This window comes from Stegostoma tigrinum, chromosome 3 (assembly GCF_030684315.1).
Source record: "Stegostoma tigrinum isolate sSteTig4 chromosome 3, sSteTig4.hap1, whole genome shotgun sequence".
Lineage (NCBI taxonomy): Eukaryota > Metazoa > Chordata > Chondrichthyes > Orectolobiformes > Stegostomatidae > Stegostoma > Stegostoma tigrinum.
In genome coordinates this window covers 87,423,012-87,448,677 of record NC_081356.1, presented here as the reverse complement: position 1 = coordinate 87,448,677, position 25,666 = coordinate 87,423,012, and the positions used below count along the sequence as shown (strand labels likewise).

General features: G+C 40.0%; 1 protein-coding gene across 1 annotated transcript in view; it reads left to right on the top strand.

Annotated features, from left to right (window-relative positions):
- erap2 (endoplasmic reticulum aminopeptidase 2) overlaps nucleotides 1-25,666 on the top strand; it is a 71,454-nt gene that overhangs the window by 6,973 nt on the left and 38,815 nt on the right. Inside the window, exons 2-7 of the mRNA XM_048526895.2 lie at nucleotides 4,167-4,689; nucleotides 9,889-10,027; nucleotides 14,474-14,605; nucleotides 21,444-21,564; nucleotides 22,110-22,264; nucleotides 25,461-25,574. Of these exons, the coding sequence (XP_048382852.1) occupies nucleotides 4,187-4,689; nucleotides 9,889-10,027; nucleotides 14,474-14,605; nucleotides 21,444-21,564; nucleotides 22,110-22,264; nucleotides 25,461-25,574 (1,164 nt within the window). The 5' untranslated portion in view covers nucleotides 4,167-4,186. The remainder of the gene's footprint in view (nucleotides 1-4,166; nucleotides 4,690-9,888; nucleotides 10,028-14,473; nucleotides 14,606-21,443; nucleotides 21,565-22,109; nucleotides 22,265-25,460; nucleotides 25,575-25,666) is intronic.

The following is a 25,666-nucleotide window of genomic DNA, read 5'->3' as shown; positions in this document are numbered from 1 at the left end:
ACCCACTGCATCCCAAAACCAGTCCAACCTGTCTCTGCCTCCCTAACCGGTTCTTCCTCTCACCCATCCCTTCCTCCCACCCCAAGCCACACCCCCAGCTACCTACTAACCTCATCCCACCTCCTTGACCTGTCCGTCTTCCCTGGACTGACCTATCCCCTCCCTACCTCCCCACCTACACTCTCTCCACCTATCTTCTTTACTCTCCATCTTCGGTCTGCCTCCCCCTCTCTCCCTATTTATTCCAGTTCCCTCCCCCCATCCCCCTCTCTGATGAAGGGTCTAGGCCCGAAACGTCAGCTTTTGTGCTCCTGAGATGCTGCTTGGCCTGCTGTGTTCATCCAGCCTCACATTTTATTATCTTCAATTCTTTTAGAATTGGTTTATAAACTATGTCAAGATCTCTGTATATCAGTTAATTCAGTTAGACACTTCGATTGCTAAATATAATCTTCATATTTTGGAAAGTATCAATAAATCCTGAAAGATCCGAACCAAACCCAGTGTTTGGGAGGTTCCCCAGGTTTGTTTTGTTGAGGAAATATGACTCAAACTCAGTAAGGACAGTAGGAGCTGGCATTTTGCTATTCTCAGATTGTTGGAGAGTTCCCAGGAAGGAAATCTGTGGCTTTCTCTGGTAGGAAAGCCTACAGGATCTTTTGGCAACCAGGCAGCTGATTAGCTGCTGGTAAGATTTCTGCTGGATTTAGAACCCCAGAGCAGGAAATCACTTCCAGGAACAGAGGTTGTTTTACAGAGGTTGCAAAAGCTATTATATAAATGCAGAGTTTTTCTTGTTATACTTGCTCAGGTGCAAAATTAACTTTCTACAATCCATGTCTTTGCTTTGGGCAAAAATATCTCTAAGAAGAAATAGAATCAGTTGAAGTGAGTGAGAAAGGAAATGGCAGGTGGATTATTATATAGGGAAATGTAAGATTATATGGAAACAAAATTCTTTTTAAAAGTCATCACATTAGTAAATGGAATTAGCACAATAGCTCAGTGGTTAGCACTACTGCCTCATAGCTCCAGGGATCCAGGTTTGATTCCACCTTTGGGTGGCTTTCTGTACAGTGTTTGCACATTCTCCCCATGTCTGCATGGGTTTCCTCCAGGTGCTCTGGTTTCCTCCAACTGTCTGAAGAAGTGCAGGTTAGGTGGATTGGCCGTGATAAATTGCCCATAGTGTCCGGGGATGTGCAGATTAGGTGGATTAGCCATGGGAAATGCAGGGTTTCAGGAATACTCTAGGGATGAGCCTTCGTGGGCTACTCTTCAGAGGTTTGGTGCAGACTCAGTGGACTGAATGGCCTGCTTCCACACTGTCGGGATTCTACGGTTCTATGATAAATATTGTTATTAAGAAGATTTGGGAGCTTTTGTTCATGAATGACAGAAAGACATGCAGATATAACAAGCAGTTAGAAAAGCAAAGAACATCTGAAATATTATCCATTGGTTTAGTCTCCTTATGCTTACCTAAGAAAGAGAACAACATGAAACTGATTTTTTGGGATGAGAGAGGTGGTGCATGAGACAAGATTGAATAAAATTGAATTATATTTTCTGGTGTTTCGATGCAAGAGGTTAATCCCACAGAAATACATAGCACCAGATCTTCTAGTCTCTGGATAGTTGGAGATCGGATGTATCCTGAAAGATGCATTGGAAGTTCCAATTGATTGATCTCATAGTAATTGCTGGGGAGTTGAATCTTTCAATGGGCAATTTCCTTAGGAAAAGGCCCCAGCTTAAAGTTAGAGTTGGAGACTTCAAATGATTCTGACTGACATATCTGAATAGTCAGCTTTGAAAAATTGGCAGGAGTAAAACCTGCTTTCACCTGTGGCTAATGTTAAAACTGATCCTCCAATCACTACCCGAATTCTCAATCACTCACACTTCTTTCCAAAGACCCACCACGAACCTGCCACCCCCAACCTCTCACTCCAGACTGAACCAGTTTACACACCTTTCTCACAAGATCAGACCAAACTCTGCCAAACCTACGCTGAGGATTCTACTGTATTGAAAATGCATTGCATATTTTTGAGGCCTCCAAATATGTCTAAAGTTGAGTCCAGATCTGACTGTGATTGCTGCTCTTGGATATAGCAAAGGTTTACCAAGATGTTGCCTGCTCTGGGGGATTTTAGGTATGAAGAAAGGATGGATGGACTGGGCTTATTTCTACTGGAACGCTACAGGTTGAGGGGTGACCTGATAGAAATTTATAAGATTGTGAATGGCATAGATAGAGTGGAAACTATGAGGCTTTTTCCCAGGGTGGAGGGGTCAATTACTGGGGTACACAGGTTCAAGATGCAAGAGGGGAGGTTTAAAAGAGAAGCGTGAGGCATGTTTTTCACACAGAGGGTGGCGAGTGCCTGGAACACACTGGCAGAGGAGGTGGTAGAAGCAGATACAATAGCAGCATTCAAGAAACACCTGGACAAACACATGAATAGGAAGGGAATAGACGGATATAGATCCTGTAAGTGAAGACAGTTTTAATATGGAAGGGCAGGATGTGTTGGCACAGGCTTGGAAGGCCAAAGGGCCTGTTCCTGTCCTGCATAGTTCTTCACAGAGTTTGATAGGTTAGATGCTGGAAAACCAGCTATTTAGAACTGAGATGAGGAGAAACTTCTTTACTTAGATAGATAGCGTTAGATGGTTAGAGGGAAACTTTGGGCTATTTTTATCTCAAATGGCAGCTTTCAGTAAATTCAGGACTAAAATTGATAAATGTTTGGATACCAAGGGAAACGAGGGATATGAGGACACAACATGAAAATGAACTTAAGATAGAAGATGGTCCACAGGGAAGGCTCAAGGGGCCACATATGGTCAACTCCCATTTCTCATGAAGCTAAGGCCTTTGGTAAGGAGCTGAGGACTTAAAGGAATATTATATTTAATTTAGTAAAACACACAATCTAAATTTATTGTGAAATATATAATTTTGTTGTATTTTATTTAATTTGAAGTGCTATGTTGGCCTTTATAAATGTAAGTTGCTGATAAAACATATTGGTAATCTTTCAATAAGTGTTTTAATCAATTGGTATGTTCTCTTGACTGGGCTTGCAGGCTTGGTTCTTTTCATAGCTATTTCTTAATGGTAGATTTCTTTTTCTGCATTGTGGTAAGTGTGCAAGCAGAAAGTAATTATGAAAAATAGAAGTCCATGATAAATTCAAGACTTTAACACATTATAGATGACTGCAATAGTTCAAAAATCTTTACATGTTTACAATTTGTGACAAAATACATTCCACAAAAATCAAAGCAATTGCTCAAGCTTTTTTTGAAAAAATAAGTTGTGCAAAATTAATATTCTGTTTTCAGACTTATAAAGTAGAGAATGAATTTGTGTACCACTTTCATTTATTAATTCTGAAGGTAGATCTTCCCAAAATTTGAATAAGTAATCATTAATTGGCCACAAAAAAGCAGACCCACAAACAGGTAATTCAAGTCCTGCAAAGTCAGAAACTCTCGCTGGATAGGTATTAGATTCAGTTCTCTTTTTGTAAATTATCTATATTGTGAAATAACAAAAATATACCTTCAAATTCAGAACATTTGATTTAGTACTGGGAGTTTGAAATTAATTTGCATAGTGCATTAAACACTCAGGTCGAAATGAGAATCAGTGAAAGTGTAGTGAATCAGGAAGTAATCATTGTCAAGATGAGGTTGCAAAAGTCTCAATAGTTTTGGAACAAACAAGAATTGAGAGAGAGAGGTAAGAAACAGTAAAATGGTTGAGGGGTTGGAAGCTTCTAGTCATTGCACTGTATTATACGGTCAAGACACCAAGAAGATAGACAATGGCTGCAGCAGTAACTGCAGGAAGTGCACTAGTCAAACAGTTTAGATTTCTTTTATAATAGATACAATATGGTTGCTAGCACAGGAGTTCGACAATCACTAGTGCAGTGCGTTAATCCACTAGTTATTTGGTCGTAATATCAAAGGTTATCTTAAACTTTAGTAAAATGTGCATTACTTTAAGCTGTACAGAGTCTACCATGTTTTCTAATTTTCTGGCAGTAGTCTATTCAACTGGATTGCATAACTTGCAGAATATATTACTATACTATTAATTCAAATTGCTAACTTTGTGCTTTAATCATAGAATTTTTTTGAATTTTCAGATTCTCTTGTAGTTTGGAGAATGCTGTTGAAACAGAAGCTATTGATCCTCACTCTTGGATTGCTGTGCCAGGTCATGCTCTGCATTAGTGACCAGGATAGTGGAGATTTTCCTTCAGCTACTAATGGTCAGAAATTTCCATGGAATAAGATGAGGCTACCTGATAGGATCACGCCAGTCCATTATGATCTTCTGATACATCCAAATTTGACAACTCTAAACTTCACTGGATTAGCTAAGATTCAGATATTTGTCCTGCAAGAAACAAGCTCCATCATTCTCCATAGCAAACACCTGGAAATCATAAAGGCAACTATTGCGTTAACAAATGATGAGACCACCCATCCAGAAAGCAACTTGTACATTTTGGAATACCCACCATATGAGCAAATTGCACTAGAAAATGCCAAGCCTTTGGCTAGTGGAGAGACGTATATTATTAATATCTACTATACAGCCAATTTATCTGATGGCTTCTATGGTTTTTACAAAAGTAGCTATCAAACACCAGACGGTAAAACAAGGTAAGCTATTAACACATTTCACTATAGAAACTGTTGGTAATTCTCCAAAGTGCCAAACTGTAATATTATATAGTATTGTTACAAAATATCTTTATTTCTCAACATTAATTTAGCCACATAACTTTAATGTAGATTTATGAATATTTTGTTGCCATTTGAGATTATTAGAAAAGGAAACCCAAAAAATGATTAATGTGTTTCACTCATAGATTCCCGAAAAATGGTTTTTGGTAAATATCATGAAATTCGACACCCATGAGCACAGGAGGTGGCCCAACATACTCCAGCTTTAAACCCTGAAATTTAATTTCAATATGAAGACCCCAAGTTTGAGAATATCGAAAATAAAATTACATGACAACTAAGATTTATTGAATACTTTATCTTAAAATGGAATATGTTTCATATCTGTTCATGTAAATATCTCCTTCAGGGGTTTAATTTAGTGTAGATTCTAGTTGATTCATTATATAAACACAGGGAATTATACCTAAAGGCTGACTTGATATTTGACTACTTTCAGAATATCAGTAGATACTTTTGAACATAAAGGGATAAACACAAACAATCATCCATGCACTTTTTGATGCAAATATGTCTGCACGATTAACTAGAGAAGTATGTTGTCACATTTTACTGAATATATCCAAAGCAACCACTTTCATTAATATGAACGCAGATATAGGTGCAGATCCAGGCCGTTCAGCCCATTGAACCTAACCTGCTATGCAATCATGGCTGATATGTTTCATGATCCCATTCTTCTGACTTCTCCCAGTAACCTGATCACCTTTCCAATCAAGAACTTATTTATCTTTGCCTTAAATACACTCAATGATTTGGCCTTCAGCTTTTGGCTGAAGAAATTCATCCTCCTCTCAGTTCTAAAGAGTCATCGCTTCACACTGAGGCTGTGCCCTTAGGTCCTAATCTCGCCTATTAATGGAAATACCTTCTCCGTGTCTATTCTGTCCACACCTCTCAGTGTTTTGTAAGTTTCAATCATATCACCTCCCTCTTCCCCCCACCCCCCATCTGTCTAAACTCCATCAATTACAGACTCACAGTCCTCAACTGCTCCTGATATGACAGGCCCTTCATCCCTGGAATCATACTTGTAAACCTCCTCTGGACACTTCCAATGCCAGTATATCATTCCTTAGATAGAGGATCTATAACTGCTCACAACAGCCCAAATGCAGCCTGACTAGAGTCTTATACAGCCTCAGCAGTACACCTCTGCTCTTGTATTCTAGATGCCTTGAAATTCATGCTAATAGTACATTTGCCTTCCCAACTGCCAACTGAATCTGCTTTGTTAAGCTTAACAGAATCCTGAACTAGGACTGTCTTCCCATTTCCAAAGCCTACCCCTATTTAGAAAATAGTCTGTGCTTCTAATTTAACTCCTGAAGTGCATGGCCTCACACTTAACCACATTGTATGCCATCTGCTGCTCTTTGCCAGCTTTCCTAGCCTCCCTAAGATCTTCTGCAGCCTCCCTGTTTCCTGAAAACTGCCTGTCTCTTCAACTATTTTTGTGTCATCTGCAAACTTAGTAACAACACCCTCAGTTCCTTCTTCCAGATCGTTAATGTATAATGAATAGTTGCGGTGCCAACACAGCCACCTGTGGAATTTCACTACTCACTGGCTGACATATATGTAAAAGACCCCTTTATTCCCACTCTTTGCTTTCCACCAGACAGCTAATCCTCTATCAATACCAGTAACTTGCCTTTAACACAATGTGTTCTTACCTTTTTTAGCAGCCTCCTGTGTGGCACCTTGTCAAAGGCCTTTTGGAAATCCAAATAGATGATATCCACTGATTCTCCGCTTGTTCATTGCCTCCTCAAGGAGTTCTAATATATGCATGCCCTCCTCTTGCTGAAGCTGTGGTGATTCTGCCCTATATTAACATGCACTTCTAAATACTCTGCAATCTCATTCTTAATAATGGACTCTAAAATCTTACGAATGACTAAGGTCAGGCCAACCAGCCCATAGCATCTTGTCATCTCCCTCCCTGCCCTTCTTAAACAGGCACATTTAATTAGGCATTTTTCAGATCCCTGGGACTATCCCTGACACCAGTAATCATCTACAATGCTTCTGCAATCTCCTAAACTATCTCTTTAAGAATTCTGGGGCATAGTCCATCTGATCCAGGCAATTTATTCACCTTCAGACCTTACGGCTTCCCCAGCACCTTCTAATAATGACATAATCTGAATTTTGACAACTAACCATCTATAAAAGTGAACTTATTTCAGGAAGTACTTTGTCAGGTCAAAGCAGGTATTTGAAAACAGGCATTTTACTTATAAAAAAGTGGTATTTGTGACTATTGACTTTAAAGTTTAGTTATTCTAAAGTTTGAGTTTTTTTTTGATGTCTGAAGTGATATTTGCCCAGCAATAAGGTAGAATGTGGAGAAAATACAATGTCGAATTCTCTTTACATTACCACAACATTATGTCCCAACCTAAATAGCTGAATCTCCTGATTGCAGCAGGCAATTATTCTTATTTCCCGTTTCAGTTATTTTTGCCAAATGCATAAAGCTTATTTGTTTCTTGATTAGATTCAGGTGGTAATTTTTGTTTTAGAGCCATGAACGAAAATGAACTTCCATTTTATTCCTCTGAGCTGATTTCAATCCATATCATACAGAAAGAAATACATTTTATTCAGCTGTCATGTTGCACTGATCTCTACAAATGTCTTTCGGCTACTAACAGTGTGCTATTGTTGGAAAAAATTTGTACTGAACAAATATTCCACCTTTAATAAAAATCTTCCGAATACTATACTTTTTCTGAAAAGTTTCATTTACTCTTGCTTATACATGATAACAATAGAAAAAAAGTTGTAGAATATACCACAAGACAATTGACATCAAAACCTGAATTAATGGCCACCTGATGAAAGGGAAGGCTTGATTAATTTTAAGACATTGCGTATTTTAAGCCATCCATTTAAGGTAAAACTAATCTCCCACGGTTTTTTTTCCCAGAATGTTAGCACTAAGCAAAGCTCTGGTAAAATTGATATGATAGAAGTAGATGCATAGAGAGTGACATCTTTGCAGAGCTCCATCTACTGTTACAAGTGTATAGTTGCAGATATGACTTCATGTCAAAGAATATTGATATTGCAGATAAGGACTATGCAACAGTTTACCAAACAGTAGTGCAGATTTTGTTTACAGTGATACTGCCAATTTGAGTTTTTGCCCCCACATGTCAGAAACCATTATTTATGAGAGCATTTAGCATGCTCTTCTTTTCCATTTTTCTTGCATTTTTTTCTATTTATCATGTGAAACATTGGGCAGAATCTTTACAGGGGTCTGAGTGATGTGGGCTGTAGCAAAAGTTCCATTTTCAACCTCCACTCACAGTTCCAAACCAAAAATGAGTAAAATGAAAGAAAATGAGTGATAGTCCCAATATTATCTCACCAACACGTCAATCAAACTAAACAGCTAAGCCAGAACAGGCACTCAGCTCACTACATGTTCCAAACAACTTCCATTTTGGACAACAGGCAACAACATCTCAGAGCACACTTCGTAGGTACTGACTATGTGCATGTCACATTCTCGGACATTAGCATCCAGTATGCATCAGCCTCTAAGAATCCTCATGGTTCATCTCCCATCAACTTATAGGACACTTCTGCACTTTATTGATCTACCTTGGGCTGCACCAGCAACTATATTTGTAAAATTGCTGCAAGGACACTACACTCAGGGTCATGCCCCAAACTCGTGGACCGGACCAGGCATGTCCAGGTTCTTTACTCACTGTTAGAGCACTCACTCGGTCTGAACCAGCCTGGGTGCTCACAGCAACCCTGCTCTGCATTGCCTTTCCCTACCTCTTTGTGCTTTGCTCCTCAGGCAGAGTTGCAAGCTTAGTTATACTTCTGTCTGGCCTTGCTGTTTAGCACTGACACAATGGAAGGATGCTTGTTGTGATTGTTAGTAGACCTCTGTTGAGCCAAGGATCCCAGCACTGTAAGTGCAACATCTAATATCATTCAGGTGCTTGGACATGGTCAGTCACTCAGAGCAGTCAGTTTCGGGATGCTGCCCACGTTAGAGGTAAAGACCTGAATGATAGGCAGCACAGCACCTGTCTTGACTCTTTCTGCTGTACTTTGGCTGCTCTCCTCCAGAACTCAAAGCGAGGCTAGTATTAAGGGAGATGAAAGATAGTTACATGGCTTTCACTGTTGGTACAGGTTGAGGAGGTGTACCGATCGATAGGATAAGCAGCACTGAGGGCATGCAGGGTCAGTGGAATCAGGGATGAGGTGGGTGACAGTGAGCAAGGGAAGATATTGCAGGCATTAGTGAGATTGGTAAAGCATGTGTCTTGGTTAGTTGGGTACAGTTGCAATGATAGAGAGAGATGATGATGGCACTTGCCGTGCTGGAGTGGGGATGTCATTGATCTTCTTTCTTTGGTGCGCCAGATGATAAACCTGGGTGGCAATTTTGGACTAGCCTGGTATGGTCTGGTGTGATAGCGTCCTATACTAGTACTGGGGAAAGAGGTAATCCCACTTCTGCAATACCCCGCCCAATAGGATCTTTATGTTCCTGCCCACTAATTTGATTAGTAATTTCCCCCTGTTTACCATTTTGCAGGGCAAATGTCAGAAACCTTGCAGGGCAGCTTCAGACTGAGAATGTTTGTCCAGGTGTACAAGGGCATTTAAAGGTGGTTTGGGTACAAGGGATACCAATAAAATCTGGAGTATCTGTTGAGTGGTGAGTTCTTCCAGGCATGGTGCATGGTAAAATAGGCCTGGAATTTCATGTAATGGATGCAATAAGGGTGGTGTAGATAGTTCAGGAATTATGTTTGGCAAGAAAATATGGCAAGAAAACTCACAAGGCCTCATAGCAGATATAATTGCAAAAGCTTCTACACAACCTCAGTCTCAGTTAAAAAAAATGTAACATTCAGCACTTGGTGTTATTGGCTCTTACTTGATCTTTTGCAGATTGATTGCATCATCATAAAGTTGAAATTTTAATTAAGTTCTCCCATTGTTCAAGAGGTGCTAAGAGTTCCAACTGAACAAACAAGAAGTGCAAATACAGTTAACAATAAGCCTTTCAATTTGGTTTATGTTCATTTGATTTGGATTTAACTATTTTCTGAATTATTTGTATTTTTGTAGAGTTCTTGCATCTACCCATTTTGAACCCACATCAGCACGAATGGCTTTCCCATGTTTTGATGAACCATCTTTTAAAGCCAACTTCTCAATTAAGATAAGAAGGGAAAAGCAGCACATTGCACTCTCCAACATGCCTATGGTATGACCTTTTCATTCTGTTATTTAACTGTTGTAATACAATTACTTTTATAAACAATGCATCTCCTTGAGCTCTGTAGTCAGAAATAACTTATTCTGTGAATGTGTGATGGTTTAATTTCCAAGTAATCACTAATGCAGAGTTTTAAGGATATTGTGAACAGCTACGTTCTACCTTATGTTTATGTATCGAGGTGAAAGTTTTGCAGCAGTTCCCAAGGTCTTCAGCTACAAATGTGGCAGGAGATCAAAGGAATCCCAGTTGCAGTGGATTCTTGCAGTATCTTGCAGTTTAATTTTTACCATATTATAGGTAGAATTGACATCTGCCCCTTACAAAGCAATTAATGTCCTGAATAAAAGAATTTCCAATTCTTTTGGGAAAGTGATTTTCCTGGTAAGATTCATGGCAGTGGTTTGCTATGGCCCATATCATTATTCTCTTGGCGTCTTGCAGTCGTTTGCTTTTCCATTTAATAATTATGTAACTAGTTTCTATAGCGATCAGCTCATCAAATCAACAGGTAGGAGGGCTGCAGGTGCTGCTAGGAGATGGAATGTTTTTGCCACTGCCATCATACTTAAACCCCAGTTCGACCACACTTCAGCTGCGGCAAGCCAAGAACTACCCTTCACATTCTCCTCCTGCACTTACCCTGCAGGACATGGCCGAGAAAGGCAAATCAGTTTCTCACTTTGCCAACTGGGACTTGGTGGTGCTGGTGGATGGCTGGTCGTGGAAAAGGCAGTGCTTTTTTTTTCTGCAGACTGGCAAAGAAGGCCATACCATGAGACACCGCTAGCATGGATTGCGCAAAAAGCTTGAATAAGTGCAGTGTGCTGGGTTTAAAGTGTTCCCAGCAATGCAAGAGAGGGTCAATGTTCTTTCTCGCTTTGAAAGGGGAATTATCACCATTTTTTCTTATAGCCTCTCACCTACAGAATCACAATCACTCATTCGTACTCTGCCACTGAACACAGCTTTCGCTAAGGCTTACAAACTGCTGCTCACGGTTTCCACTCTGCTGGACTCACCCACCTCATTGTCCTAAACTACTAACCGTCCCTGTCCTCTATGCTTCCTACTCACTCACTGGGGTCACCTTAGCACCTCTCCTGCTCCCACATCATCACTAATGCCTCTCATCCGCTTTCATCACTTTCATTCCCTCCTTTTGTGTCTTCTCAAAACCGGGCAGGGAAGGCCTTCTTTGCATGGGAATTTGAGTTCATAATGTAGTGATATCTTACAAAAGTTACACAGAGCCTTGGTGAGACCTCACCTAGAGCATTACATGCAGTTTTGGTCTCCAAACTAAGAAAGGATATACTTGCCATAGAGGGAGTGTGGCGGAGGTTCACTAGGCTGATCTGGTGCAGCAGTTACAGGGTGGTTCTATGAGAAGAGATTGGGGGAGGGGCTGCAGCAGTCCAAGTTCAGAACATGTGCCATCATCTTTGTGGGACACTTACCAGGCCTGGCCCTCTAGGCTCAAACAAGCCCAGTACAACCAGCCAAGTCTTTGAGGCCAACAGGACGAACTACAGATCAGGCTCCATCTCCCCATTGTGGAATTCATGACTGTACTTGGACATACTGGAAGGAAAAAAGGGGAAATCCTACTAAGGGTACATAGGTGGTTTGAATGACTATATATTTTAAATAATCTAACATTTTTGTAAATATGTTTTCAGTATATTTTTAAAATATCTGTTTTAGTATTAGTACTGGTGAAGTCACCCTTATTTGATAGATGAGCAGCCTCTTCACACATCCCGAGGATAAAACACGTTGTAATGACCAAACATTGCCCATCTCTCACAAGCAACTGACTGCTTGACTGCAGATAGCATCAGACATCACAGATCGTTGAATCATCACATTGATTACTGCAGCAAATGCATTTCACTTTAATGTACACATCACTGAGGCTAAAAGAAAATTGCTAGGATAGGAAAAAAACCTACCCTCCACAGATCATTCACACGATACCCACACTTGTGTATGAGAGTATGGAGCTGGTGATGATTCCACTCTGTGCCCTAAAATGTTTCAACATCCTGTGATTCAGATAGCACTATGTGCAGCCACTGTTGGTAGGCCATTGTGCCATGTAGGAGAGTGGCATGTGAACTTCTCATTGTACACTACACAGTCTCCCTTAAAAAGCTAAAAGATAGAATGAAACGTTGCCTGCAGATAGAAGATTGGCTGTCTGGCAGAAAGTAGAGAGGAGGGATAAAGGAGGTGGCAAGGCTTCAGAAGGATTTGGACAGGTTAGGAGAGTGGGCAAATAAGTGACAGATGGAGTACAGCATGGGAAAGTGTGAGGTCATGCATTTTGGTAAGAAGAATAAATGCATGGACTAATTTCTAAATGGGGAGAAAATTCAGAAATCTGAAGTACAAAGAGACTTGGGAGTTCTAGTCCAAGAATCTCTCAAGGTAAACTTGCAGGGCAGGTTGAGTCAGTAGTCAGGAAGGCAAATGCAATGTTGGCATTTGTTTTGAGAGGACTTGAATATGAAAGCAAGGATGTACTACTGAGGCTTCATAAGATTCTGGTCAGGCCACATTTGGAGTATTGTGTGCAGTTTTGGGCCCCATATCTCAGGAAGGATGTACTGGCCCTGAAGCGGGTTCAGAGGAGGTTCACGAGAATGGTCCCAGGAATGGAAAATTTAACATATGAGGAACGTTTGAGGACTCTGGGACTATACTCATTGGAGTTTAGAAGGATGAGGGGCGATCTAATTGAAACTTTCAGAATACTGAATGGCCTGGACAAAATGGATGTTGGGAAGATACTTCCATTGGTAGGAGAGTCTAGGACCGAGGGCACAGCCTTAGTGTAAAGGGTAGACCTTTAGAACAGAGATAAGGAGAAACTTCTTCGGCCAGAGAGTGGTGCATCTAAGGAATTCACTGCCACAGAAGGCTGTGGAGGCTGGGTCATTGAGTACATTTAAGACTGAGATAGATAGGTTCTTGCTTAGCAAGTGGATCAAGGGTTACAGGGAGAAAGGAGGACAATGGCGTTGAAAGGTGGAGCAGACTCAATGGGCTGAATGGCCTAATTTCTGCTCCTATGCCATATGGTCTTATAGATCATTTATTCAACAACAAAAGAGTTCAAGGAGTGCAGAAATACCCAGATCCACATGTCCTATGGACTGACCAGGGGCTTTTAGCCATATTGCCAAAAGAAAATAACACACTGAAAGGAAATCCAAATCCATTTTTTTCAGTGAGATTCTGCCTGATTTCTCACATTAATGTAGGCAGTTTTACCATGATGTCTTGGACGCCCTCAATAATCTTCATCAGTTTATCTTTGATTGCCCATTTCAGGATCATCCAGGACATTCCCCTCGCTTTTTCAGTTCCAGTTGTGAAGGGGACAATATTTATGTCTTAAAGAGAAAATCTGAAATTTATTTCTTGATGTCATGAGTCAGATTTTATTTCTTGCTCACTGTATTTTCCCAATTTTCTTGCCATTCTTCAGGCTGCTGAGGTAAGTACAGACTTCTTAAGCCAGGAACTTTTGCTACTGAATGCGAAAACAGAGCCACCACACTAAATAGATGTCCTAACTACCCCAAGGATGAATGTGCTTTTGCAAAATCTGCTAGTATTCCAGAAGAATTGATTAAGTTAGCACCATTTTGGATAACAATCCACTTTACTGGAGTTGATGAGGAGCTTGAACAATAGTTGCCCTTGCAAACAAGTGAGCTGGCTTTGGAATTTGTGATAGACATCAGGAAGGTACTTCATGTGGCATTTGTATCCACTTGGCCTATACATGTAACATGCCTGCAATTTCTGGCAGGATCAGTGCTGCAGTGTTGTTTGCTTTTCAAAAATAAACTATATTCACAAACTTTGAAAATCAGACAATTTGCAATAAAATTTAACTTGTACAGTATATTTTCACTGAATACAATTGTCAAAGTCTTTACTTACTGTATTCATTCCATATTAAGCACACAGCCCAAAGGCAACACGTTTCACGTTGGAAATTTACCAAACTTACATTAGAAATAAACATTTCTCTATACATCATGTTCCATTCAGAGGTGCCTCAATACAATTTCAATACTCAATCTTTAACATGTGTTTTGGTTTTGTAAGGCACACAGTCCAAATTGTTCAATTTCCAGCCCCTCCATGTACTGTGGCTGAAGGACCATAGACAGCAACCTTTCCCCATTTTGCCTACACTGTGGCTGACCCATTTTTTAGTGCATCCTTTAGCATGTAGCCCTGGATCATGGAATGTGCCAATGTGCAACACTTGGTCTACAATAACTCTTTGCATTGGGAGATACAGGTGCATTTCTTTTACAGGGTAGCTACAAATGTTCTACGAAACAGTAGAGATTACTGCATTTGAAGTATATCATGGTGTCCTTCCTGAAGCTGTTAATTATGTTTCTATAGATTAATTCCTTCCCAATAGGAGACATTTTTGAAGACCATTTTGACGTGAGCGTGAGAATGAGCACATACTTGGTGGCGTTTATTGTGTCTGACTTTACATCTGTAAGTGCAGTAACATCAACAGGAATTAAGGTGAGCTTTGTATTCATGCCACAACTCTTCGCTGCTTAAAAGATTCTGAAAGTAGCTTCCCCAGTTGCTAAGTGATTGGTTTGAAACAGCCAATTCCACATCAATGTTCTCATTAAGGGACTCAAAATTTTTGAGCAAAATATTTGACTGGTTTAAAACATTAAAGGGCATTTTAGAAATCTAAAGTTAGTGGCATTTTGAGATGTTTCTTTCTGAATCTTTTTATTATCATCATTTATGTCACAACTGATAACTCTGTCCAGATATTATTTTTCTTCTAGTTGATTAAATGGTCAACTTGAAGCTTGATGAAAATGGGGCGGTTTTGGTAGTTCAAATGGTGACTGGGTGCTTCCTGGCGTGTTACCAAAGCATTAAGTGTCACCACTATTTTAACTGACCAGGTCTCTGCTCTGGGATATAGGGACCACATCAATACTTAAATGTCTAAATCCAGAGGTACCATTTAAACTCTGACATGATGATATTGCAGTGGCACCTAATCATAGAGTTTACAGGAAGCAGAACCTGATAAGGTGTATTTAACTTATTTTATGTTTTAAAAGTTGGTTTGTGCAAGAAGAACGCAAGAATTGTGCAGGAATTCTCTGGGCTTAAGAAAAACCTTGGAGTTCCCTTAACTGTCCCCATTCATGCCTCAACCATAACTGCCTTCAAAAATCCTTCTTCACCACTACCTTATGTAGTATCAGTAGAATTAATAATAATTTATAACCATTGCCTTGAGTTTCTAGTGATAGTCAATGCTCGAACACACTGATGAGGCCCTGGAATCAAACTGTTTCTGGTCTTGTGTCATCATGGTTAGGGACATTTCTTGTCCAGTAGACTCCTGGCTGGGCTTAAAATTCCTTTCCAATTTCCCATTTTTTTCTTTGTTGTATCTAAATTTTGTGTCTACGCTTTTTCACCAATCATATTACACAAAATCGGATATAGCTAAAATCTTTCTTTCCAAGGATAACTACAAATGACCAATAAGTTCTGTCTCAGTAATCAAATCCCTTATCCCCCAAAATGAACAAAATAGTATTTTTTTGAGATCTCACTGCAGTATAATATTTGTGAAGTGTGACTGTTACTATGGTTCCCTAATCGTCTGGTAATTAAATTTACTACATGGGATATGAAAATATAATCACATATTTATTCACAAACTTAGTCCTTTTCCCCTCCTTAAGCAGCAAGATGCAATAATTCAGGTCTTTGAAGTCTAATTGTAGAATCCTCGATATAGGTGTTCTGTTGTACATCATTATGTTATTGCAATTATCATTCAACACACCTAGAACTAATTTGTTTGAAATCGCTGTGGCTATTTTTAAATTGGAGAAATTCCTAAAAATGACTTTTTGGCTATTTCTGTTTCCTTCTAAAAAGGCAGTTGGCTTCAATACTCTGGGAGTCAAATGCGCAAGCCTCCTTTGGCAAGAGACGTAATAATCCTTCAGGCTTGCATTACTGAGTATTAATTGTCTTTATATCATTCCAGAAGGGTTAATTGCTAAGTCTTGTAAGAAGTGTGTAACTTGCAATTCTACTGTGAAAGAGTTTCTCTTGGAGACAGTTATTTCCTTTGTAGATTATAACACAATAGTGACATTCCAGACCCATCAGGTGGTATCTGGATATTGACTGGATGAAGTTGGCTTTGTCGAAGGTTCTGGATGCTAATAGCCAAATCCAGTCACATGATTACAGTAGCAATCTTTTTCGGCTGTTTAACGTAATTTAGATTAGATTCCCTACAGTGTGGAAACAGGCCCTTCAGCCCAACAAGTCCACACCGCCCCTTTGAAGCATCCCACCCAGACCCATCCCCCTATAACCCACACACCCCTGAACACTATGGGCAATTTAGCATGGCCGATCCACCGTGGCCTGCACATCTTTGGACTGTGGGAGGAAACCGGAGCACCCAGAGGACACCCACGCAGACATGGGGAGAATGTGCAAACTCCGCACAGACAGTTACCCGAGGCTGGAAATGAACCCGGGTCCCTGGCACTGTGAGGCTGCAGTGCTAACCACTGAGCCACCGTGCCGCCCCATCAGTAAACATATATCTGGATGTGTATTATCAACTGGTTTTTATTCTATTCACGACAGACTGGACTTCTTGTTCATTCAGGGGATGTGGGCATCGCTGGCTAGGCCAGCATTTATTGCCCATCCTTAATTGATGAGAGGGCAGTTAAAGGTCAACCACATTGCTGTAGGTCTGGAATCACATATAGTCCAGACTAGGTAACAATGGCAGATTTCCTTCCCTAAAGGACATGAGTGAAGCAGATTGTCAGGAAAAAACAATCAGCAATAGTTTCATGGTCATCATTAGTCTCTTATTTCCAGAATATTATTGAATTCAAATTCTACTATCTGCTAAGGCAGGATTCACACTCGGTCCCCAGAACGTTACCTGAATCTCTGGATTTATATTCTAACAATAATACTACTAGGCCGATCCCAGACTGTGTCAAAACAGACTGCTTTAACCTTTCAAATTAAAACATAAGAAAATCATGTAAATTATGGCAGCATAGGTCTGGTTACATGTCAGGAGATTTTTTTATGATATAGAGTGATGCCAGTGCTGAACAAAATCCTGGCTCAGGTGGCTAATACAGATTTTCTGTGACAGTTATAAAGGAGCTTACATGAGTTCTGAGGAAGGGTGTCTGGACCCGAAATGCTAACACTGCTTTCTGTCCACGGATGCTGCCAGACTGCTGAGCTTTTCCAACAATTTCCATTTTTGTTTCTGATTTCGAGCACCCACAGTTCTTTTGTTTTTTTTTACACCAATTCCATGCTTTTGGTAACTACATTAGTCTGGATGTGAGATTGCTTGCTGAGCTGGAAGATTCGTTTTCAGACGTTTCATCACCATTCTAGATAACATCATCAGTGAGTTGTCGGAGGCTCACTGATGATATTACCTAGAATGGTGACGAAACATCTGAAAACGAACCTTCCAGCTCAGTGAGCAATCTCACATCCAGAACCTCAACCTGAGCTACAAATCTTCTCAAAACTCGCTACGTTAGTCTATAAGTATAGGTGTTGTGTAAGAGTCCCTGTTCGGTATGTTTTTATTTTAGATTTCCTTTTGAATAGGTCCATTTCTTTACTTGTTTTTCTACTTTTCCAAATGATTGCAATGCTGCTAATAGAAAATGCTCGGAGACATGGCAGTTAGTTTAATACTGATTAAATGAACTACCTTCCCCCATCTGTCATTTCACATGTACATATTCTTTTCTCCTATGGATAGCCAATTTAATTTGAGGGTTCATTGAATTCATACACTTCCGGCATGCAATCTGTCATGTGTTACTCCATCACCAAAACAGTTATACAAATGCACTCTGTATAAAATGAGGTTGGCATTGTTGCTGATCCACAGATCATGCAAGAGTCTTTGAGTTAGGTAGAGTAGGTCAGGTCAGTTCCTGCATTATTTTCTTGCCTCATCTTGTAAGTATAATTTTTTTCGCAGGCACTGGGCATTTGGCTGGAGGCGGAACGACCACCTCTCAAAACAGGTTCCAAGTGGGAACAGTGGTGTGTAGATGTCAAGGCTAGAGGGCTAAAAATCCCACTTTTGTTCACGATGACATAGGCCAGGTTCTTTTGATGACTGTTCAGTGCCACTAGCCCTCATTCCCTGAATGTTCAAACTGTTCTCACTGTGTCCTCACATTACTCCTGTACATCCTCCATGGCTTCTGACCCATTATCCACCACAGGCCGAAATCTTGAGCCCTATATTAGCACTAGGAAGTCTTTGAAATGCTTATGAAGCCATTAAAATACTCAGTCATCCAAAAAATCTTCTATTAAAAGTTCACAAATCTATCAGTTGGTCTTCATTTGAGGGAGACATTTTAATGTGTAATTTTCAATTCAAAGTTGAAGCAGTCATTTAAAAGGTTGAACCCTGTGTCACTTTGAGTGCATATCAAAGTTTGCAACATCCCACATTTCCTATTAGGGTCAAAATGGTGACATCAGGAATCAGCTTGAAAATTTCAATTTGCAGTTCCTCGTCTATATTATCATTCCTGGATATGAGTTTGAGTCACACATGATCATAGGAACAAGAGTAAATCATTCAGCCCATCAAACCTGTTCCACCAATCATCTCAAACATTGCTGATCAAACATTTGTGTCTTTTATGCACATTATCTACATGACCATTTATGGCATTGATAATCAAAAATGTATCTACCTCTAAATATATTCAAAGACTGCGCTTCCACAGACTTCTGTGATACAGAATTCCAACAATTCATCATTCTCTGAGTAAAGTATTTCCCTTCATTTTGGTCCTAAATAGCATTCCCATTTTCTTTAAATTGTGCTCCCTGTTTCTAGACTCCCCAGCCAGAGGAACCATCTTCCTGCATCTATCCTGTCTATCCATTTAAGTATTTTGTATGTTTCAATGAGATCACTTATCATTCTTTGAAACTGGAGAATACAGACCAAGATTGCCCAATTCCCCATGTAAGAAGGGGAATTTGGCCCCAAAGTATGTCTAGAATTGGCAGGAACCTGGTGTTTAGGAGTTTATTATGATGGATGGTAGGCATGCTGTCAAGCTATGCAACAACAATGTTGGAATGAACATCCAAGGTGCGCACATAAACCATACATAGGATATTTAAACATTGCAACCAAGGTCATGTGCTTTTTGAGGGTGTCGCTGACAAAATTTATTTGCAACTGATCACAGTCTGCACATTGCATTCTACAGTCAGTCTACTTTGGTACTAGGCCACCAAACCAGCATTCTTTAAAATGCCTATTGAAGACTGACACTACAGGTCAGAAGACATTGGAGTAGATAAAAGCCATTTGGATCATGTCTGATATTTTTCTCAACCCCATTCTCCTGCCTTCTCCCTAGAACTCTTTATCCCCTAACCAGACAAGAACATATTTTTCTCTGTTGTAAATACACACAATGACTTGGCCTCCAAGTCCTCTGCAGCAATGAGTTCCACAGATTCACCACCCACTGGCTGGAGAAATTCCTCTTCATCTCAATTCTAAAGGGTCATACCATCAATCTGAAGATGTACCTCTGGGTTCTGGTCTCTCTGACTGGTGCAAACATTTTCTCCACATCTGCTCTATCCAGGCCACTCAGTATTATGAAAGTTTCAATGAGAACCCCCTCATCCTTCAAAACTCTGCATACAGCCACTGAGGTCTCAACAGCTACTCATATGACAAGCTGTTCATCCCAGAATCATTTCTCTAAAACTCTGCTGGATGCCTTCCAACACCAACACATCCTACCTTAGATATCGAGCCGAAAACTCCCCGTAACATTGCAAATGCTGTCTGACCAGAGCCTTATACAGTCTCAACAGTACATCTCATCTCTCGTATACTAACCCTTGTGAAATTAATGTTAACATTGCGTTTGCCTTCCTAACTCCAATGTCTATAGTTGGCTTTACTCAATTGTAAAACCATTACATCTGCTACCCAACTTCTCCCTGTGAAACTGCAGGGTGAATTCTGTCATTACATGGTCACTGGCCCCAGGGGATCCTACAGGAAAATCTACCCCATCAATCCTGTCTCATTACTCATCACCAAATCCAGAATTGCCCGTTCCCTGCTCTGCCACAACCTGCCAAAAAAAAATCTCATAGACATTCCATGAATTTCTTTTCTTGAGATCTGCAACCAACCTAATTTTCCCAACAAGCACCGAACACTTGCTTCAGATGTGGTCAGTATGAGCCACAATGGGCTCTACCAGTTCCATCATGCAGTTACAGCACGTTGCCCAGACCAGCATCTCTAGTTTCGTTATTTATTTTTTAATTCAGCTTTTAAAATATTTGCACTGATCTTTTAGCTTGAGCCCTGTAAATATTCTCCCTAAAAGCTTCAATCTGAAATTAAACTATCATAGACAGTCAAATTAGTAATAGTCATCAACCAATGAACTTTTGGTTTAAATTGTGATGTTACTGTTTTGTGCTGGGCCCCTGATCCTGGGCTTAATTTATCCTGTTTAATTAAAAACTTGGCAAACTAAGAGCCAAAAAATGCAGGCAAAAATGCACCTCTTTCACTCTGTTCCAAATTCCCATGCTGTCTCTCAGTCCCCAAACTATATACTCACTCAGGCTATCTCACTCTGGAAATGATCTTTCCTAACTGTGTGAAGCATACAGAATTTGAAGTTCCAATTGTCCTGTCAATAGACACTTCAGTACTTGCACTACATCTGAATTGGAGTGCAATCCACTTTCTAGCCACAGAATCACAAACAAAAATCTTTGCCAGTTTTGAAAACTGAAGATCACTGACTAGGACAGCTCACAGTGGCACAGTGGTTAGCACTGCTCCCCTATGGTACCACTGATGTGGATTCAAATGAGAGACAATACTGTTTCCTCCCACAGTCCAAAGATCTGTGGATTAGTTGGATTGGCTATGCTAATTTTCCCCTAGTGTACAGAGATATGCAGGCTACGTGAATTAGCCATGGGAAATGAAAGGTTACACGAATAGGGTCGGGGGGTGACTCTGGATGAAATGCTTTTTGGAGGGTCTGTGTGGACTCAATGGGCCAAATGGCCTGCTTCATACTGTAGAGATTCTGTAACTTGAAACTCATACTGGAAATTGGAAATCTGTCACATTAATGCCTAATTTCTGAAGCAGTGAAAGCCTTTTATCCTTTAGGTATAACTAACCACATTCTGAAGCCATCCGCAGTCCGTTATATAGCTGTTTCTTGAGTAGGCAAACTCTTAACTTTTATTTGTGAATCTTGTATTTCAACAGGTTTCAATATATGCTGCTCCAGATAAGTGGAGTCAAACACATTATGCACTAGAGGCTGCAGTGAAACTCCTGGAGTTTTATGAACATTACTTCAATATCTATTACCCACTTCCAAAGCAGGGTAAGTCAAACATCAGTTTTCAACAAATATACAAAGTAAAAGATATTGTACAGTAATGTCTTGTAAGTTGTAAGGTGTGGAAAAATTGGTGTGAAAAAGAGCTGAGAGAGCTGAAGGTTAGTAATCCAGTAGTGGGGTCGGTGAGTTGGGGGGGCGCGGTGAAGAAGAGAGAGAGGGAGAGATAGAGGAGGAAAGAAGAGGTGAAGGGTAGATGTAATGAGGCGGAAGATTAGCTGGGCCGAGAATCTGGAGGTTGGTAGGTGGCGGGGGGTGAATTCCTAATTGGTATCTGATACTTCAATGAACATACTTCTAAGTACTTAACTGGCTGCAAAGTGCTTTCGGGCTTCCTAAGATTCTTTATTTCAGTGAATTCTTTCAGGGAATCCTTTATTTTTCAAATTAATTGATGTTAAAATAAATGTAAGTTGTTGAATGCAAATTCTTTTCAGGTCTTACATTGTGACATTGTACTTGTTACAATACAACAAATTAATAAGACATCACATTAAGAAACAATACAATCAGAAGTGTTATATTTTTAGATTTAGTTGCAATTCCAGACTTTCAATCAGGAGCCATGGAGAACTGGGGTTTAACGACTTACAGGGAAACGTCTCTACTGTATCACCCTGAAACGTCCTCTGCATCAGATAAACTGTGGATTACCATGGTGATAGGTCATGAACTGGCTCATCAGGTACTGTCTGTCTCATATAATTTATATTGATTTTGGCCTGTATCTAGATTCATGAATCTCTTGCTTGTTAGTTGGCTTCATAATTCTACTTTATGAAGTCCTGATCTACTGCAAAATAGTTGATAAAGGTCATTGTATAAACAGAACTACAGCTCCATTATAAATGTTAATTGTCTGTTCATCAAAATCAATAACATGTTCATGTGAGGACTGTCAGACTGGACCACAGTATCCACTGGTTCAGATTTCATTCACTATTTTGGCATTAAAGGATTTGCAGAATATTCCAAGGTACAACTTACAAAAGCATTGAACTGGTTTCATGTAAAAAGTTCAGATATGTCACCATCTCTATTATATTATTAAATGTGCTTTTTTTGAAGTTATGGCTCTTTCCATAGCATTTGTATCTCTGACCAAGATATTTGAGTTCAAATCCTACACTAGAATTTGAACACATAAATCTGGGCTTGCACTCTAGTGCAGCTCTGGTTGAGTACGGAACTTAAGAAGTGTCACCTTTCAGATGAGATGCCAATCCGAAGCCTTGTTTGCCCTATCAGGTAAAAACACGGTGACACTATTTTAAAAGAGAGCAGGCAAGCTTTCCGCATTGTTCTGGTTCATGTTGATGTTCAAGCAGTATAACAAAGTATTATTTGGCATTATCACATAACAGTTTATGGAAATTCCCGCTGTGCAAAAGAAATGCTGGATTTTCCACATTGTAGCAGTAGCTACACTTCAGAAGTATTTCATTAGCTTTGATGTGCCCTGTCCTCATTAAAGTCACTATATTCTTTCAAGTTCTTACAACTGAATATCTTACGCATTTTTAAGATCATTCTCCTCTAATTTACTTTTTATGTATGTGTTGAAATATGAAATAATTCCCAGTTTCCTGAAAGTTCAGCATTTGTCAAATCTCTCTACATTTACTAGGCCCATGAATGGTAAAGTCACCATTTTCTTACCAGACGGTAGGGCTGCTCTGTCACTAGTGAGAGAGACTAGTGATGGCAGTCACTGTATGATCTGTTGAATCTATGTCTCCAAGCAGCCAAGTACATTTATGTTAGAGACACCACAGAAAGTGAGCGCATAGACAGACCACTCCACCTTTTACTGTAGAGTCTCCAACAAACCTGTGTGATGTTCATCTGCCCCTCCTTGCATTTTGACTTGGTCACATAAAGCTGAGAACAGCAGGTATGCCTTCTGAAAGGGGCTGAGAGGGAGTCTAGTCTCCAGCAGTCCCTGATTATCAGAGTCCTCTGGTGTTTCTTCCTGTACCAACTGTGGGCATCTGTCAGTGACAAGGCCAGGCACTGGACAGGAAGGGTCAGTACGCTGAGAGGATGATGTAACTGGAAGCCCTTGAGTGTGCCTCATACATGTACTGCTGAACCTTGCAAGCTATGAGGCTTTGTACTGTATCTGTGCAATGGCAGAGTTGTAGTGAGTGGGAGGATGCACTAGTGCTGCCCTGCATTGCGATCTTGGACCACACAGGATGGGTCTGATGAGAGACCCTCCTGGTGAGATAACTCAGGCAGGGATCTACCTTAAACCAGTGACCCCATCCAGCATCACCAGGAGGGCAGCATTAGAAAATCTGCTTGGAATTCTTAAAGGGTATTTCTGGGATTCTAGGAGCTGGCACCACAGCTGAGGGCAAGCTCAGGCGTGCAGTGAGTGAAGTTCTGTTCAGCTAGCCTTTAGATAAGGCACCAGAACTTCCAATCCTTGAAAATCCCATCAGTGGCAAGCACTTTCAATTCACTCAACACTTAATGTACCAAATGATTTGGTGAAATCTCACATGTGTAGATAGAGAGTTTAGAAGCATGTGATCGCACGAAATAACATTCTCCATGCATTAAAGGAGATGAAGACATCCAATGCACTCAATCCGATACTTTCTCTTCAATATATAACATATTGGCATATATATGGGCCCAGCAATAACTCTGAGGTGGGAAGAGAGTGGGGGGATGGAAACCCAGAAATAAGGACTTTTGCTGAAGTTTTAACAATAAAACACTTATTTAAATACTTTTAACAATTTTCCTGCTTAACTACCATTCAGAATAGTGGGCTTCTTCTGTATAGGGTACAAAAACAAGCAGGAAGTAAATGAGTTTTAGATAAGGAGGTCAGAGAGCACTCGGACTTTTGGATCTGGACTGTGGGAGGCACTGAGGAGATATCACGATCTTTAAGAGTTGGGTCATGAGGTTTGTGGAAAGAGTGAAATCTTCAAGTTTGGTTTTGTGGGGTTGGGAATTGACTTTGTTTTTAGATTTTGGAAGAGGTTGGGGTCTGTGTGGCTTAAATTAGTGGGAATGGGAGTTGGAGAGAAATCAGAGTCTTCAGGGTTTGGCTTTTAAGAGAGAGGAAGTAGCTGAACAGGAGAGTCAGTTGCTTGGTGGAGAAACATTCATGTTCCCTGGCCTAAAAACAGTGCAATAAAATCAGTTAGATGATAGATCCTGACCTTCATGTAGCTGCTAAAAATAAAGAAAGAGTTAAAATGGAGATTGGCAGCCTCCCTAAAATATTCAGTTGCTAAAGTGCTTGGTCACCAACTCCTGTCATCATTCCAAATAGCTTTCTTAAAAACAAGTAGATGGAATGGGATCAGGTTCGCTTTTCTTTTTGTCATTTAATAATGATGCAGCATTTTTAAAGATGCCCAGCCTGAATGTAGAATCAGTGGTCCTTACTAGAATAGGAATATGATGACACTGCAATGAGTCCTTCAAATTTAGGAAGCCATTTTCAAATTAGTCTGTATTTTATTATGCCATAACCATTAACAGAGAGGTGGATGTGCAGTCCTTTTAAAAGCCCTCATATTTCACTTGTGAAACTAGAAAATTGACTGTAGAAATATTAGTGAATTCTGGATGTGAGTTTGCTCGCTGAGCTGGAAGGTTAGTTTTCAGACGTTTCGTCACCATTCACTGATGATGTTACCTAGAATGGTGACGAAACGTCTGAAAACGAACCTTCCAGCTCAGTGAGCAAACTCACATCCAGAACCTCAACCTGAGCTAGAAATCTTCTCAAAACTCGCTAATATTAGTGAATATCTATCTTTCCAGTGAATCTAACTATTCAGAAAATAATTATTGAATTCAAAATGACAAAAAAACCTCACTGGATCCCTAACGAATGTCATGGTTTTCTTCAGTGGTTTGGTAACTTGGTGACTATGGAATGGTGGAATGACATCTGGCTGAATGAAGGATTTGCCAGGTACATGGAGTTTGTCTCTGTCAATTCCAGTTATCCAGAGCTGCAAGTTGTGAGTAAACCTTTTTCATTATTTGTTTGTGAGTAAACCTTTCTCACTAATGGTTACTTTATTGCAAGATATATAACGCTGCTTAATTTGTT